General features: G+C 37.5%; 1 protein-coding gene across 5 annotated transcripts in view; it reads right to left on the bottom strand.

Annotated features, from left to right (window-relative positions):
• Positions 1-247: 247 nt before the first annotated feature.
• The window catches only part of LOC105508560 (chromosome unknown open reading frame, human C11orf58), a 19,968-nt gene continuing 3,131 nt past the window's right edge, over positions 248-17,084 (bottom strand). The window contains exons 2-6 of one of the 5 annotated variants that reach the window (XM_011937424.1): positions 13,655-13,752; positions 11,902-11,908; positions 10,199-10,259; positions 5,459-5,568; positions 2,455-3,482 (exon numbers count right to left, since the gene is read on the bottom strand). In XM_011937424.1, coding sequence (XP_011792814.1) covers positions 3,249-3,482; positions 5,459-5,568; positions 10,199-10,259; positions 11,902-11,908; positions 13,655-13,752 — 510 coding nt within the window. In that variant the 3' untranslated portion in view covers positions 2,455-3,248. Of the gene's footprint in view, positions 3,483-5,458; positions 5,569-10,198; positions 10,260-11,901; positions 11,909-13,654; positions 13,753-14,640; positions 14,726-17,084 lie in introns of all 5 variants that reach the window. The other 4 variants (XM_011937427.1, XM_011937425.1, XM_011937428.1 and 1 more) reach the window with 4 other exon arrangements.

Genomic DNA, 17,084 nt, shown 5'->3' with positions numbered 1-17,084 from the left:
GCAGTGCTGAGGTCACTTAAAACCAATTTTTACTAATATGGATTTATACATTTGGTGATCTTTCTCCAGAAATAACTGGTGAGGGTAGGAGGGCTTGGATACATCCAGGGCTGGGAATTTTCCAGGAAGTCGTTTGGGTTAACAATCACGATACTGAATTGATAGATCACGAAGCCGAGATAGGACTTACAAAGGAGGTGGAAACAGACTACGCCCTAACATAGAGCAGGTATAAAGGAGGAGTTGGTTAGAAGGGAATTTTTTTATTGAGTGATTTTAGAAGATATTTTGGATATTGCAAGTATATAGGATGTGGTTGTGATGGAAACAAGTAATGGAACCAAAGCCCTGTGTGTAAGTAGTCACTAAAGCTAACCAGGTAGCTGAAATTTCTTTCCCCCAAATTTACTCAAAGAATGTGACCTTTGTGCTCTCAAACTATGGTTCAGGCACTCCAGACTTTTTTTCTGTATCTTCAATTCTCTCAGATTTAAAAAATTATACTAGAGAAGAGGACTTTTGCCTATGAATACAAACAACATTGCACTCTGTATCCGAAAACATTCTTTTCAATAGACTGTTAGGTTATGGGTACAAGTAAACACTTGGATATAAGGCAAACATTTAAAAGTGCATTTCAGGTATTAAATTATGAATGATATGGAACAGTTGCCATTAAACTTCCCACTGAATAGTGTTTCATGGCACAAAAATAATCTATTTTCCTGATACTTTTTTAGTATGGATACCAAGACAGCATGCCATCAGTTGTCTTCTAATTTTGTTCCAGTTTGATTTTAAAAACCCACATGTTCATGCTTAAAAGATAGCATTATGTTTAATAGGTGCTAGGAAACCAGGCCACATGTACCAACCTACCTAAATTTACTCTAACCCTGAATTTTTTTTAACACCCAATACATGAATTAATTGAAATCTGGATTTCTCTATAAGGAGATGCAGAAAGTCTTGTAGTGTAGTTATTTTAAAACAAGGTGCTCCTATTTACTTATCAGAAACAAGACCATATCAACAACCCATTTAAATAATGAACTGATGAAAATACTTTTAAAAACCATAAAACTCATCTCTATCACATGCTTAAGTAAAAACCAATCTTCACTCTCTTAGTTATAAGCAATCCCACAGACATTTGAAAATCAGAGGGCAAACTAAAATTGTTGAATAAAGCCAAACTTTTTCAAACTAAGTATTTGTTAAATGTCATATGTATTGTCTACCATCAAGTGATTCAATATTTTACTATAGAGGATAGCATCTATTTTTGAAAAATGTGAGAAATTAAAAAAAAAAACAACAAGGCAACAACTTTGGGGTCCGAAACATGAAATATACTGTAAGATATAGTCTACCAACCAGAAATCACCTGTTTTACTTGCTACTTGCTAAATTTCTCTAACGCATTCTAAATTATTTTATTTGATTTTTTTTTTTTTTTGAGATGGAGTTTTGTTCTTGTTGCCCAGGCTGGAGTGCAATGGTGCGATCTTGGCTCACTGCAACCTCTGCTTCCAGGGTTCAAGTGATTCTCCTGCCTCAGCCTCCGGAGTAGCTGGGATTACAGGCTTGCAACACCACGCCCAGCTAATTTTGTATTTTTAGTAGAGATGGGATTTCTCCATGTTGGTCAGGCTGGTCTCCTGACCTCAGGTTATCCACCTGCCTTGGCCTCCCAAAGTGCTGGGATTATAGGCATGAGCCACCGCACCTGGCAACACATTCTAAAAAGAATAATTTTTAAAAATTCCAACACTCCAAGGCTGGGCGCAGTGGTTCACACCTGTAATCCCAGCACTTTGGGAGGCCGAGGCGGGTGGATCACAAGGTCACAAGATTGAGACCATCCTGACTAACACCATGAAACCCCATCTCTACTAAAAATACAAAAAATTAGCCAGGCATAGTGGCACATGCCTGTAGTCCTAGCTACTCGGGAGGCTGAGGCAGGAGAATCGCTTGAACCCAGGAGGCGGAGGTTGCAGTGAGCTGAGATCACGCCACTGCACTCCAACCTGGGTGACAGAGTGAGACACTGCCTCAAAAAAAAAAAAAAAAAAAAATTCCAACACTCACTCCAAATACATCCTTTAAGTATCTAGATGTACAACAGTTCGGCTCACAAACAGGTGGGACTAAAGCCTTTGAACTTGTTACTTATAAACATTAAGAATTTGGACCCAATTATCCAAAGATCCATTTACTAGCTCATAATGCAATTTGTGTTAATCAGCTGTACAAATCAACCACCTAATAGCAGTAAGATGATTCTAATCTTACACCAACAGAAACAGCAATAAAATTAGAAAGTAATACTTTTTAGTAATTAATCAATAAAATAGCACTAGGATAAAATGAAGAGAATTTCTTGTTTCAGCTTATCAGTAAGTCTGCTCCTCATTTGTAGATAATGAGGATAAAGGTATCACAGCCAAATATGGGAAACTGCTCTTTATTTAGACCTTTGGGACAAAATTAACTTTGGTCACATGTTACTTAAAAAAAAAAAAATCCAGTTTTACATATTTCTAAATAGATAGAACTAAATGATCAGAGAAATCATTTCTTCTGTAAAAATTGGCCAAATCTTATCAAAAATCTAACATACGATATAATCCAAATTATAAAAAGACTACTTGGGATCATAATATTCCAAATGTATGACAGTTATAACTCCCATCTTAACAAGTGTGAGAAGTACTTGCTCTCATGTTGCTTTGGTCCAAAAGAGTAGAGCTAACTCAGTAACAGGAAACTAAGTACCCAATCTTTTGCCAAAATTAATTTAGATTGTGACTGGCAGCAGAAATTTCCACGATGAACAGCTCTACTATAACAAAGAATAATTAAAGAATACTTTTCATGAACATATCACAGTATCAAATACATTTTTATAAGAGAAAAATATGAAGGAAATGATAAAATAGCTATCACAAACAAAAAGCGTTTCCCCCATACGGTGAATTAGAGGGCTGATGATGCTAATATGAAAGTAAGTTGAGTACTGTATTTATTTCTTATTTTATACAACTCTTACTCTTTACAAAAATGGTTATAGTCATGCCCATAAAAGTGTAACCCATGGCATTTGAAAGCAAACACTCCTCGTAATTATTTAAAAGGGACTTTTTAAAAATTATAATACAAAGGTCTGTGCTCTATAAGCAGTCCTCCACTGTGCATTATAACAATAAGGCTTACTTTTAATACAAAGACTAAGTGTTTGGGAGTTATGAGCCACTGGATTTAACAAACATCATTTTATAATTGCTTTTTGCATCTTTTTTGTTTTTGGGATCCTCCACTTCATCAGGGTGCTCAGGAGCTTGGAGTTCTTCAGCAGATTCTTCTTTCTCTGACTCTGAATCGCTTTCAGAATCATCTGGACTTTCAGGATCAGGTGAATCATCATCGTCGTCATCATCATCTCCAGCTACATCACCTTCTCCATCATGATCTTCTACCTAAAACATCAATCAACAGGCTCTTTTGAAAATAAACATTAGCCCATACAAAATCTGAGAAAGACTGTAAGTTCTGTCAGTCTTAGAAACACTCTACTTTGTAGCCATTAGAACAACAGCTTTAAGACTTGAGTGGAATTTTAAGAAAGAGCTCTGTCTGGCTAGGCCCAGTGGCTCATATCTGTGACTGAGATTCCAGCTACTCAAGAGGCTGAGAGGCAGGGGGATTGCTTGAAGCCACAAATTTGAGACCAGCCTGGGCAACATATTGAGACCCTGTCTCTTTTAAAAAAAAAAAAAAAAAAAAAAAAAAAAAAAAAAAAAAAAAAAAAAAAAAAAAAAAGAAACTTAAAAAAACAAAAAAGAAAAATTAGCCAGGCATGGTGGTGTGTGCCTGTAGTTCTAGCTCCTCCGGAGGCTGAGGTGTGAGGATTGCTTGAGCCTAGGAGTTCAAGGCTGTAGTGAGCTATGATCATGCCACCGCATTCCAGCCTGTGTGACAGAGCAAGACTCCGTTTCTTAAAAGACAAAAGAAAGCAAGAGGGGAGGTGCTCTGAAGACCACATACCTATCTCCCTTCTCCTAGTTTGAAAACCACGGTATTATATTTTCCCGAAAGAAACGATCTTTTAAATTGATAAGGCATGTTAACCACTGACCTTTATGTGGAAATTAGTTATAATTGTTTTGCACATTGTATTACTTTGGAGTAACAGTAGTCACACATAAATTCGTAATATAAAAAGAGATCACTTAGGAAACAACTGAAAAAAAAAAGCTCTCTTAAACCATTATTTTAAACTTACATGAAACATTTTACTTAACTTGTGAGCATGTTGTTCATGCCTATTAAAAATGTGCCCTGGCCAGGCGTGGTGGTTCACGCCTGTAGTTCCAGCACTTTGGGAGGCGGAAAGATCACTTGAACCCAGGAGTTTGAGACCAGCCTGGGCAACATAGCAAAAGTCCATCTTTACAAAAAATACAAAAATAGCTAGGCGTGGTGGTGCAGGCCTATATCCCAGGTCCTCGGGAGGCTAAAGTGGCAGTGAGACTGTGCCACTGTACTCCAGCCTGGGTGACAGAGTGAGAACCTGTCTCAAAAAAGGGGGAAAGGTGCTCTGATGATTAAACAGCATTTTCATTTTTAGAAAACACACTTTTAAATCCTTAGAAACAGGCCAGGTGAGGCTGGGCACGGTGGCTCAAGCCTGTAATCCTAGCACTTTGGGAGACTGAGGCGGGCAGATTGCCTGAGCTCAGGAGTTCAAGTCCAGCCTGGGCAACATGGTGAAACCCTATCTCTACTAAAATACAAGAAATTAGCTGGGTGTGGCATCGTGTACCTGTAATTCAGCTACTCGGGAAGCTGAGGCAGGAGAATTGCCTGAACCCAGGAGGTGGAGGTTGCAGTGAGCTGAGATTGCGCCACTGCACTCCAGCCTAGGGGCAACAGAGTGAGACTCTGTCTCAAAACAAAACAAAACAAAACAAAAAAAGGCCAGGTGTGGTGGCTCACGCCTGTAATGCCAGCACTTTGGGAGGCCAAGGGTGGGCTCACCTGAGGTCAGGAGTTTGAGGCCAACCTGGTTACAGGGTGAAACCCCATCACTACAAAAATACAAAAATTGGCTGGGCATGATGGCAGGCGCCTGTAATCCCAGCTACTCAGGAGGCTGAGGCAGGAGAATCACTTGAACCTGGGAGGTGGAAGACATCACACCACTGCACTCCAGCCTGGTGACAGAATGAGACTCCATTTAAAAACAAACAAACAAAAAAACCCCACACAAAATCCTTAGGAACATCTCTTCTGATTACCTACGGAGACTAGTAGGGCATATACAATTATTTTTAAGATAATTACATACAGAGGGCTTTCTACATGGGATTCTTGATTGCTAGGGTAATCTAACAGCAGTAAGTGGTACCAAATTGAAAACTAATCTTCCCAATGAAAATAAGTTAATTACTACCTCACTGAAGCCAAGTCCACAATGTCGCCGGTATCTTCCTGATAATTTACTGTCCATACTTTGCTGATATTGAGATTCCAGTTCTTCATTAATTTTCTTGTCTTCTTCTCCTGCATGTCCAGGATACTTTAGTTATGTTTCAGTCAAATTAATAATTCACACAAAAACCCATAATACAGATGCGATTATACTCAGGGCTGATTTATCTAATTGTGACTAATTTTACTATGAATTTTGAGAATTTATGCCATAGGTGGTTACCTAATAGACAATAAAATGACTGATGTTGAGATAGCATAAATATTTATTACTAAACACTTTGGGTATTAAATGTTTTAGCTTACTTATAATAAGTAGATGTTCTCCTGAAAGTTTTTTTCCTAGTCACCTAATAAAAACTCTCTAATAAACAGAATTATCTATCTTTGAACAAAAACACTGAAAAAAGCTAGGCACTTCTGTTCAGCAAATGGCTAAATAAAATGGTCATGTACTGACTCTCCTTTATGCCTTCCTTTGCATATCAAGTTTATCAGAACAACTTAAACTTTAAAGCAGCAGTTGCCAACCTGTTTGGCACCAGGGACCAGTTTTGTTGAAAACAATTTTTCCATGGATGGGGAGTGGGGGTGGTGGTGGTTTCAAGATGATGCAAGTGTATTACATTTATTGTATCCTTTATTATCACATCATAATATATAATGAAATAACTGTACAACTCACCGTAATGCAGAGGCAGTGGCAGCCCTGAGCTTGTTTTCCCTACAACTAGACGGTCCCATCTGGGGGTAATGGGAGACAGTGACATCCTAAGGGTGTTGCTTATGTCCAGTCTACTCTGTAATCTTGTTTGGCTGCTGTCACTACAGAAAACCCTGTTTCACAAAGACAGGAGGCTGGAAATAGAAGCAGGCTTTCCAGTGCTTTCGTGGCAATCTCAGAGTATTCCACTTTGTCTTTAATCCAGAATATATGGAGATGTGAAGTTGTCTCAAACATACTTTTAAGGGCACTGTCATTTGTGATCTTAAGCAGCTGATCCTCTTCTAGCATGAACAAAGTCGATTCACCTGGCTTATTCACAAATGGGTTGTGAATCCATTCCTTCCCAGTTTGAGGCTCTTTCGTGGTTGGAAAACAATGCTCAAACTCTTTGAAGGCTGAGATAGGTGATCATGTGCCAGGTGGGAGAAAAAAGGTCCTGGCTCAGTCTCTTTTAAAATCTCTGCTAATGTTTGAAACATGTCAAAAAATCTCAATGTTCACTTGTGGCCCCCATAATACCAGTTTGGCTTCGAATGCAGCCACTTTATCTGCCAACTTGAACACAGTTTTGTTCTCCCCTGAGGTGACAGATTGAATATGTCACACAAGTAAGCAAGGTTTTTTTTTTTTTTTTTTGAGACAGAGTCTCACTCTCTTACCCAGGCTGGAGTGCAGCGGCATGATCTCGATCTCGGCTCACTGCAACCTCTGGCTTTCGGGCTCAAGTGATTCTCGTGCCTCAGCCTCCCGAATAGCTGGGATTATAGGGATGTGCCACCACGCCCAGCTAATTTTTGTATTTTTTAGTAAAGATGGGGTTTCTCCCTGTTGGCCAGACTGGTCTCAAACTCCTGGCCTCAAGTGATCTGCCTGCTTTGGCCTCCCAAAAGTGGTGTAATTACAGGTGTGATCCACCACGCCTGGCCAAGTAAGCAGGTTTTATGACCCATTCTGTGTCAACAAAATGTGCTGCCAGTGGTGACTTTTTCTAAAAAAAAAAAAATCTCTGGAGTGGCTATTATAACTGAAAAACTCTGGCCAGTGATCTACCTTTAGGAAGCCATCTCTGTTGTGTGTATAAGAGACGTGTGCTCTGTGTCCATCTTCTCACAGAGCTACACGAACAGATGTGAATTAAAGGCATGTACTTTAATGTAGCTGAAAATTTTAATCACATCCTGCAAAATGTTAAGTTCAGGTGACATTTTTCAACTAGTCAGCATCTCTATGGATGACACAGTACACAGGCTCACATTCAGAAGCAAGCTCTTTGACCTGAGTAGTGAAACCAGAAAGCCATCTAGTCATGGCAGCTGCTCCATCCCTGCATATATCGATACAAAATTCCAAATTCAGTTTTCCTGATATGTAATTATTTATAAGACTTGAATAGTTCTGCAGCTGTGGTGTTGGTTGAAAGCAAAAGTGCACATAACATATCCTCATGCACATCCTCCTGAAAAATGTATCACACAAAAACAAGCATTGTTGTTTTGTTGTCAACACTGGTAGACTCATTAACCTGGATTGCGTACCACAGTGACTCATTAATCTTCTCTAACAATTGTTCCTCAATATCCTCTATTTCATGAATTCATCTAGTTATGGTGCTAGCCAGAAGAGGAACATGTGCCACCTTTTGAACTGCAGCCTCTCCTAAGAGTTCACAACAGACATCCTTAGCAGCAGGCAGGATCAACTTTTCACCAGTAGTAAAGGGCTTCTTACTTTCATGTGATTAGCCACTAAGAATGATGCTCTCACTGCAGACACATTTGATGAAGTGGTGGCCTTCAATAATTCTGTTCTTTGCGTTCACGACTTTTTCTTTTGAAAAACGCCAAAGGCTTGTCTTTTAATGCATGGTGCTCGGTCTCCATGTAGTGAAGCACTTTTAAAGGTTTCATGGCTTATCTGGATAGCTGGTCATCATATATTAGACAAAGCAGGTTTGGAGAATGTGAATCAACTGTTGCAATGAACCTGTAATTTAAGTAGGACTCTTGGTATTTTGTTTTAAATGCAGCTTTCTCTTTATTGGCAGTATTAGAGTCTTCTGGTGTCTCATCATTGGGTCTTTCTTCCTTTTCAAAGAAGCTCTCCAAGGACGTTTGTTGTTTTACTCATTTTGGCTAGGGTTAGCTTGTGGGCTTACCAAAATTGTGACTGAGACAAATGCACAGTGCAGGAAAGAGGCACGGAGGGAAGTGGTAAATAAAACAATGGGCAGGCCACATGCAGACCAAATAAATGTCAGATTCTGACTTAGAGCCTACCACTAGATGCAGCTTGTCACTTGCCACTCACTGATAGGGTTTTGATATGAGTTTGCAAGCAGTTGATTTATTAAGGTCTCTGTGCAGTCAAGCCTCTCTGCTAATGTTAATCTGTTTTTGAAGTCACTCCACATCACCACCTCAGTTCCACTTCAGATCATGAGGCATTAGATTCTCATAAGGAGACACAACCTAGATCCCTGGCTTGCACAGTTCGCAATAGGTTCAAGATCCTATGATAATTCAATGCTGCCAGTGATCTGATAGGAGGCGGATCTCAGGTGGCCATACAAGCTATTGCGAGCAGCAGTAAATACAGATAAAGCTTATCTGGCTTGCCTGCTGCTCACCTCCTGCTATGTGGTCCAGTTCCTAACAGGCGAGGGATGGGTACCAGGGGTTGGGAGCTCTGCTTTAAAGCTCTCAGATTTAAAAGAGTAAATGTGGCAGTTGAAATATTTTTCCATTCTGCAAAGTATAGGAATTGTTTTTTGCCTTATGCAGCAATACAAATCAATTTGAAGTAATTAACACTAGAAAAATAAAAGATCAATGAATTTCTCTATGCTATGTTAGCATAATTTAAATAACTTAAAGTTTTGTTGAACATAATCTAGGTCACTGTGTCTTTTATTAATATGTGTCTTTTATTAATAATGTCCAAGATTAGGGTCAATTTTAAATAGGCAAAAATTTCACTTTTCAGCACACCAAATACCCAAATTCATTTTCAGTTTTTATTTAAAAATGTTCTTCCCTAAAATTATTTTTAAAGCTTATTTCTTCAGGCTCTGCAACTAGTTTATATTCTTCAAAGATTTTAAAACAAAACTTAGTGAATACACAAAACCAGAATATGCCAACTATGACATTATATGCTAATATACAAAGAACAAAAATTCTGTACATACCAGAGTTAACAAGATGAGGCATAAAACCTCACTACAATTAAAATATATGTTCTGAATCAGTAAAAATGGGGACAGAAAAAGGTTAGTTTCTTGGTTAGAATATAATGACATATACTCTCATCTTTTAAAAATCAAAGTACATGAAAACTGATACTTTATATATGTAACATGTTTACCTATTATGTACTTCTAATTTTTTTTTTTTTTTTTTTTTTGAGACAGAGTTGCACTCTGTCACTCAGGCTGAACTGCAATAGTGTGATCTTGGCTCACTGCAACTGCCGCCTCTCAGGTTCAGGCAATTATCGTGCCTCAGCCTCCCAAGCAGCTGGGATTACAGGTGTGAGCCACCACACCTGGCTAATTTTTGTATTTTTTAGTAGAGACAGGGTTTTGCCATGTTGACTAGGCTGGTGATTTGCCTCAAGTGATTGGCCCACCTCAGCCTCCCAACATGCTAGGATTACAGGCATAAGCCATGGTGCCAAGCATTTTTTTCTCTCTTTTTTTTTTTTGAATTTAAGAGATGAGGTCTTGCTCTGTAGCCCAGGCTGGAATGCAGTGGTGCAATCATGGCTTCATTGCAGCCTCAAACTCCTGGGCTTAAGTGATCCTCCCACTTTAACCTCCCAAATAACTGGGATTACAGGCATAAGCCACTGCACCCCAATTCTAATATTTTAATAATTTACACAATTACATGCCAAAGTAGAATATCCTGAAACATGAACACACACTTCATATTCTGAATTTAGCACTTCTGTTTTAATTACATTTTACTTTCTTACCTGTTCGGAAGTGAGATGTTGATTTGTGATCTCCTATAACAAGACGACCAGTATGTTCTTTCTATAAGAAGGTTGAAAATGTATTAGCACTTGAGACCCTAATTTAACCTTACTGGGTATCTACTATGTGCTGAAAACTATTCTAGGCTTCTGGGACACAGTGAAGACAAAAGATTAAATTAGAATCTCTGCCTTTAAGGACCTTACATTCTAGCAAGTGTAGGAATGGGGAAGGGAGACAGGCAAACATAATCGCTATTTATACTACGTTAGAAGGTACTAAGCATGATTAAAACAAAACAGACCTGAGTAAGGAGTAGAGCAGGTTGGAATTTTAAATAAGATGAATAGATAACTAGAAAATTGAGTCAATCTAAACATTTTCTTTCCTAAAGGCCAGTTAAATGACTTGCTTTAACTTCCCACCTGCTCTTTCTGCTGCCTCAAGTATATCTCATGGAGAGAAAGCAAATGAGATTTAGCTAGACAAAAATGAAATAATTAAAACTTATCATGTATCATATAAAGTGATAGATCTTATTACAGTATATCACAATCATTAGCTATCTCTTTACTATTTGACAATAAACTACTAATCTCAACTTGTCAAAAATAACAATTTAAAACAATCCTGTACTCTAAACATAAAAATACATCTGATTCAATATTACCAACTGATTAAACTGCATAATTACTCTCAATTTAATCAGTTCTATCCACTCTTTATGGTTCATATTTAGTTTCATTAGTGCTCATTAAAACACCATGTGAAGGTGAGAATAAATGTAACTTTGGAAAGCAATCTTAACCAATCATCTGTGAAGATATAGTAACAAACCTTCCTATTGTGAAAAAATAGCAGGTACAGTCTCCATACACAAGAATGATATTACTGGAAAACTTCAAGCGTTAATGCTCATTGCTTTATGTGCCATTAACACATAAGCAAATCAATAATTCAGTGTGTTACTTGTTTAGGTTGCAAAACTGACAGCCATTAACAAGATTTTAATATAACAGCATCAAGTTATTCCAGGATGATGACAGTATTGCACTGATCTATTCATATGCTCTTAGCTGGTTCTTCCTGTGACCAATATTCATGATAGCTGGCTAGGATTACAAATATACTTTGTGGCCACAAAATGGAATAAATCTAAACAGCCCACATGAAGATTAAAGCTACAATCTTGGCGTCACAAAGAATTTAATCTATGGGCCAGGCGCCGTGGCTCATGCCTGTAATCCCAGCACTTTGGGAGGCCAAGGAGGGTGTATCACAAGGTCAGGAGTTCAAATGGTGAAACCCTGTCTCTACTAAAAATACAAAAATTAGCTGGGCATGGTGCCAGGCACCTGTAATCCCAGCTACTCGGGAGGCTGAAGCAGAGAATTGCTTGAACTCGGGAGGCAGAGGTTGCAGTGAGACTGTCTCAAAAAAAAAAAAAAAAGAAAAAAAAAGAATTTAATCTATACTCAACAATCTATTTACTAGTTAGTCAACTTCCATATATTTTATATTAGGATGTTCTTCCTAAGTACTTGAATAATTTTCATTCTACTAAGTTGAATATGGCCCCTAAACTAACACTTACCTTACATATGCTTAACAAATCTTTTAAGTCCTCACTTAATTTTCAATGATAGGTTCTTAGAAACTTCAATTTTAACTGACTTTAGTTGAAACAACCTAAAATGAAAACAATTTTCCTCCTTATCAGTGTTACAGTGAAACAACTTTATTGTCAGTTTGTTAAAAGTTAGTTTCCAAGAACCATAAGGGATGTTAATTTAGGACTTAGTATATTTGCATGAAATGAGAGAAATTGCAGACTATTTTCTATGACAAATTACAAATTGGGAAATCTGGAGTAATGAGATATTATACAAATGCTTTATTTAAATAGGTCTCAGTGTTTTACATGACCTCTTCCTATCCCCAAACCCACTGTTGTAGTCTGGCTAACTCCTTCTCATCCTTTGAGATTCAGATCAATTCTATTTTGGGGAAGCTTTCTTGCACTGCAAAACCAGAGTTAGCTGCCCTCTGTGATTCCACAGCACTATGTGCATGGCTTTCTCACAGCAATTACAATTCCGTATTGTTATTATCTGGTTTCCTCCATTACATAATAGCTCCAAACATGTATTACTGATCTATGTGACCACCCAGGATCCAGCACAGTAGTAAGTAGTTTATAATTGTTGGGAAAATGAATGAATGTATTTCCATGTGTATAACAAAACAAACAGCAGAATTTCATTTTAAGGTGCTTAAAAAAAGAGAAAAAAGCTTTCCTATTTCTTTTTCAATTTAGTTTTTAGGAAGACTATTGGGACAATATTAGGAAAATAAATTTACTTGCTTAAAAAGATAAGTATCTAGAGATCCCTGTATAAACTGCTAGGATAAAGAAAGGTTTTTACAAGAGATATTTTCCTGGCACTTGTTTTATACAGTTGACCCCTGAACACAGGATTAACCTGTGTGGATCCACTTACACTTGAATTTACTTCTGCCTGTGCCACTCCCAGACAGTAAGACAATCTCTCCTTTTCAGCCCACTCAACATGAAGACTATGAGGATGTAGACCTTTATGATGATCCACTTCCAATTAATGAAGAGTCAATTATTTTCTCTTCCTTATACTTTTCTTGATAACATTTCCTTTTCTTTATTGTAAGAATACAGGATATAATAACACCCAAAATATGTGTTAACTGGTAATTATGTTATCAGTAAGACTTCCAGTCAACAGTAGGCTATTAGTAGTTAAGTTTTTGGGAAGTTGAAAGTTATATGCAAACTTTTGACTGCCTGCAGAACCAGCACCCCTAACCCCCACATTGCTCAAGGGTCAACTGTACCTTCTATTAACGTTAACCAAACTGACAGGCATTTCAAAGTATCTTGAACACTTTTAAAATTAAGGTTTTTTCCCCCCCCCCGGTCCTTGGTGTTCTACACATTCAGAGAGACTTCTCCATTTAGTAACAAACTATAGAAATAATCTCTGAAAGTGAGTCTTAAAATTAGGTTTTTGATAAAGGATATTCCTGTAGTTACTACTTCAAAGGCTGGTGGGAGCTATAAAATATGACAGGCTTTTCACTTTGGCCAGAGGTTCCCACAAGATAACCTACCCAGAAGAAATATCTTCTATCAAACCATTGGGCCAACACATGGCAAATCATAAACTTTGACATGTTTTTTCTCCTATACGGCCTCCTTGAGCCAAATTTTTCTCTGTGCAGTCTTCAAACTTTATGGACAGAGAATCCTAGAATGGCTCAAAAATAATATAAATTTTATGTGCTTGGTTAGAGCAGACGTATTTCCCAAAGCCAAAATAAATCACACAGAACAGGAAAATGGAATCCAAGTATATTCAGTCCTTCTTACTTAGCATACACAAAAATGGCAATATTTTCACAGAAAAGGTAAAAATGCACACCATCTGATGCTTACCTTTCCTGCACCCATAAGTCTCAAGAACTTTTGTTTTCTCTCTTCATTACCCAAGTCTGCTGCCTCCCAATTGCTAGATCCCAGCTGGAAAAGAAATTGGTTATTTATTTATTTTTTTGCATAAAAATAAGTGTTACAAAATCTAAAGTCTACCTGTAACTTCTAAGTTTTTTTTTCTCTGTCAGTTGTTAACTATAAACAGGGTTCGTTTTTCTTGTTTAGGAAGTTAAGCATATTCATCACATTCAAATTTACTCCTTTTCTATTACCTCACAGCAGAATCCTTTAGTTCTTCTGCAGCCAGAGCTGAGTCTCAAAAGTTTGCCTGTATCAGAGTCACCTAGAGGGCTTGTTAAAACAGACTGCAGGGCTACAGCCCCAGAGATTCAGCAGGTCTGGGGTGGAGCTCTAGGATTTGAATTTCAACAAATTCTTAAGTGATTGCTGATGCTATTTATCTAGGGACCACACTTTGAGACCCACTGCCTTGCAGGGTCCTAGAGCACCTAGTACTCTGAACTTAGACGGCAGCCACAATTGTTAGTTGAAGTTAAAAATTCTGGCTTTATCAGTGAGCTAACTTTTAAGAGAGAAAATTTTAATTTTTCAGTTTCCTTTTAGAGCAGCTCTAGTTATTTGTTAGGATTGAGATGTCATTACTTTTATTCTTTCTTAAAAGTTTTCCAAAGAACAAAGAGAAAACTAATTTTTTAAAAGAACAGACTAAAACTCATTCTATTGCAATTATCAAATGAGTCCACTGAACTCTTATAAATCTAAGAAATACGATGGAATCCTAGTGAGCATATTTTTCCCTACATTTTGAAACAAATGTGAAAACTGTTGTTTTTTAACAGTTCATTATTTATAATTCATTATTCCCAACTGTGCTAAAAATAACTAAAATAATTTTTAAGATAGCTTTCTCACTGTATTGTCCAAAGTATTTCGTCGTCTTTCAAGACATCATACCTGTTGTCTACTTTTAGCTTTCATTGAACACAGATGGGAATTCACAATTTTTTCATTTTCCATTCATAATGGCAAGGAGAAAAAACTGACAGAAGGCATTAACTATTATTAGATGAAGAAGGTGAATGCAAAATGACAGGCAGTCATATTCTAGACTAATGATGATAAAATTAACTGCAAAAATCTCAGACTATGAGTTTTTGGATGAGGAAATACTAGAAGGCTTTTCTCCCACCCAAGAATCGACAAGAAAAAGAAAAAAAAGAAAAACAAGAAATGTACTCTCACTGGGAGAGCCATCAGCAGGAAGCACAATATTTTACAGTAAGAACCAGGATTATTCTATTTTCTAAAAGCAGGTGTGACTGTTTTATTTCATCTTTTACAATGTTTATGCATCAAAATTTACTTGACTTGGTTGCAAATGGACAAAGGGTGAAGGCAGATGTGTATACAAGGTGACTGGAAGGAAAATGAAATAAAAATATTCACTGAATTTATCATTCTAATTAAGTTTATAATCTAAAAATAAAAATGTTTTGCAATTATGGAGCAAGGATGACAAATCCTTTTTCAACACAAAATTGTAAGCAATAGAAGGTTTCAAAAATTCTTCAAGTATTGTATTTTGATGATGCAAATGCGAGACGGGTTTGAACTTCAAGGGTCCCTTATAAGTGGATTTTTTTTAACCAAATGCAGATCCATCCCAAGTATATGGAAGGCTGATTTTTCCTATTCTCAGGTTCCACAGGGGTGGCTGCGGGACTTGAGTATGCAAGATTTGCCAAGGAGGTGGGTGGGTCCTGGAACCAGTCCCCTACATTTAGCATACTGAAGGATGACTATATGTACATCAAAATCAGGAAAACACAGAATATAAATTTCGGTTTGCTATTGTTAAATTCACATTAAAATTCCTAATAAAGTTGTTTTGCACTATCTCCCTTTATTCTTATTTCTAAAAATTGTTTGTAAAAGACTAAAAGAATATTTAAAAAAACACTATTTCCCCCGAGCATAGGAGAGTTAAAGCATTTGTACCAACCTGGACCCATTTGCGCTTCTAAATTCTCATTAGTGGAAGGGCTTATATGCTCTCCTAATTTTGGTTCCCTAATTTCCAAATCTCTACTTCTTTCCACGTGATCCCCTCATATATTTTTATAGGCCATTTAGTTCTTAACTATTTATGGCTCAATATAGTTAAAGTAATGGTGAAGCTTCAGTTCTGACTCTTACTAAATCACTGGCTCTATAAGCCAGGATCTGACATTTAACTTAATTTTAACTCATCTATAAAGAGATGCCTTTTTAAAAGACTGTCTTAAGACAGTGAGGCACAGAGAGGCTAAGTGACTTGCTTTGATCCTCTGACCATCCTGTTTTTTTTCCACATCATACTGTCCATGATCAAATGAGACAGATGAAAGTGGTCTATGAACTCAATTATACAAATGTACAGCATTAAGTTAAAAAAATTGTGTAAAAACCAACTTTCTTGATTCTGCTTCTATTAAAAGAGCAAAACATCTTCAGTGTTTATATAAATAACCCTGTCATCTACAACTTCTAATCCCAATGTTTTAAGGAAATAACATAAGTCCTGCCAGTTCTTCTTTTCAAAGCAGCACTCTGGGACCGGACTGGCATCAGGAACTGGTTTCATGGAAGACAATTTTTCCACTGAAAGGATGTGATAATTTCAGGATGATTCAAGTGCATTACATTTATTGGGCACTTTATTTCTATTATTACTACATTGTAATCTATAATGAAATAATTATACAACTCACCATAATGTAGACTCAGTGGAAGCTTTGAGCTTGTTTTCCTAAAACTAGACAGTCCCACCTGGGGGTAACGGGAGACAGTGACAGATCATCTGGCATTAGATTCTCATAAGGAGTGTGCAACCTAGATCACTCGCATGTGCAGTTCACACCAGGGTTCATGCTCCTATGAGAATCAAATGCCAACAGGAGGCATAGCTCAGGTGGTAATGCAAGCCATGGGGAGTGGCTGTAAATACAGATGAAGCTTTGCTGGCTGGTCCACAGCTCACATCCTGCTGTGCAGCCTGGTTCTGTGGCCCAGGGGTTGGAGACCCCTGCGTTAAAGTGCAACAGTGAGTACCTTGTCCAAATGCTGCTTTCTGAAAAGCACGTGGGTGCACTATACATTTTAAGAGAGGTTCCTTAGCAGTTACTCCGCACTCTTCCCACTTCCCATAAGATAGCTTTCATTTCTCCACTCCAAGCCATTGAAACTACTTTTAAGTTGTCTTCATCCTTAATACGCTTTCTTACAGAGCTGCAATCAATTTACCTCCTCAATACATACCCTGGTGACTCTTAGAATTTACTCCTACATTGTCAGCATTTTTCTAGAGTTGTATTCTGTGATTTATTATCTACTTTTAATATTAAAAAAATATTTTGTTA

Source organism: Colobus angolensis, unplaced genomic scaffold (assembly GCF_000951035.1).
Source record: "Colobus angolensis palliatus isolate OR3802 unplaced genomic scaffold, Cang.pa_1.0 Scaffold164, whole genome shotgun sequence".
NCBI lineage: Eukaryota > Metazoa > Chordata > Mammalia > Primates > Cercopithecidae > Colobus > Colobus angolensis.
Note: the sequence above shows the minus strand (reverse complement) of the source record. Positions and strands in the feature narration are given on the sequence as shown.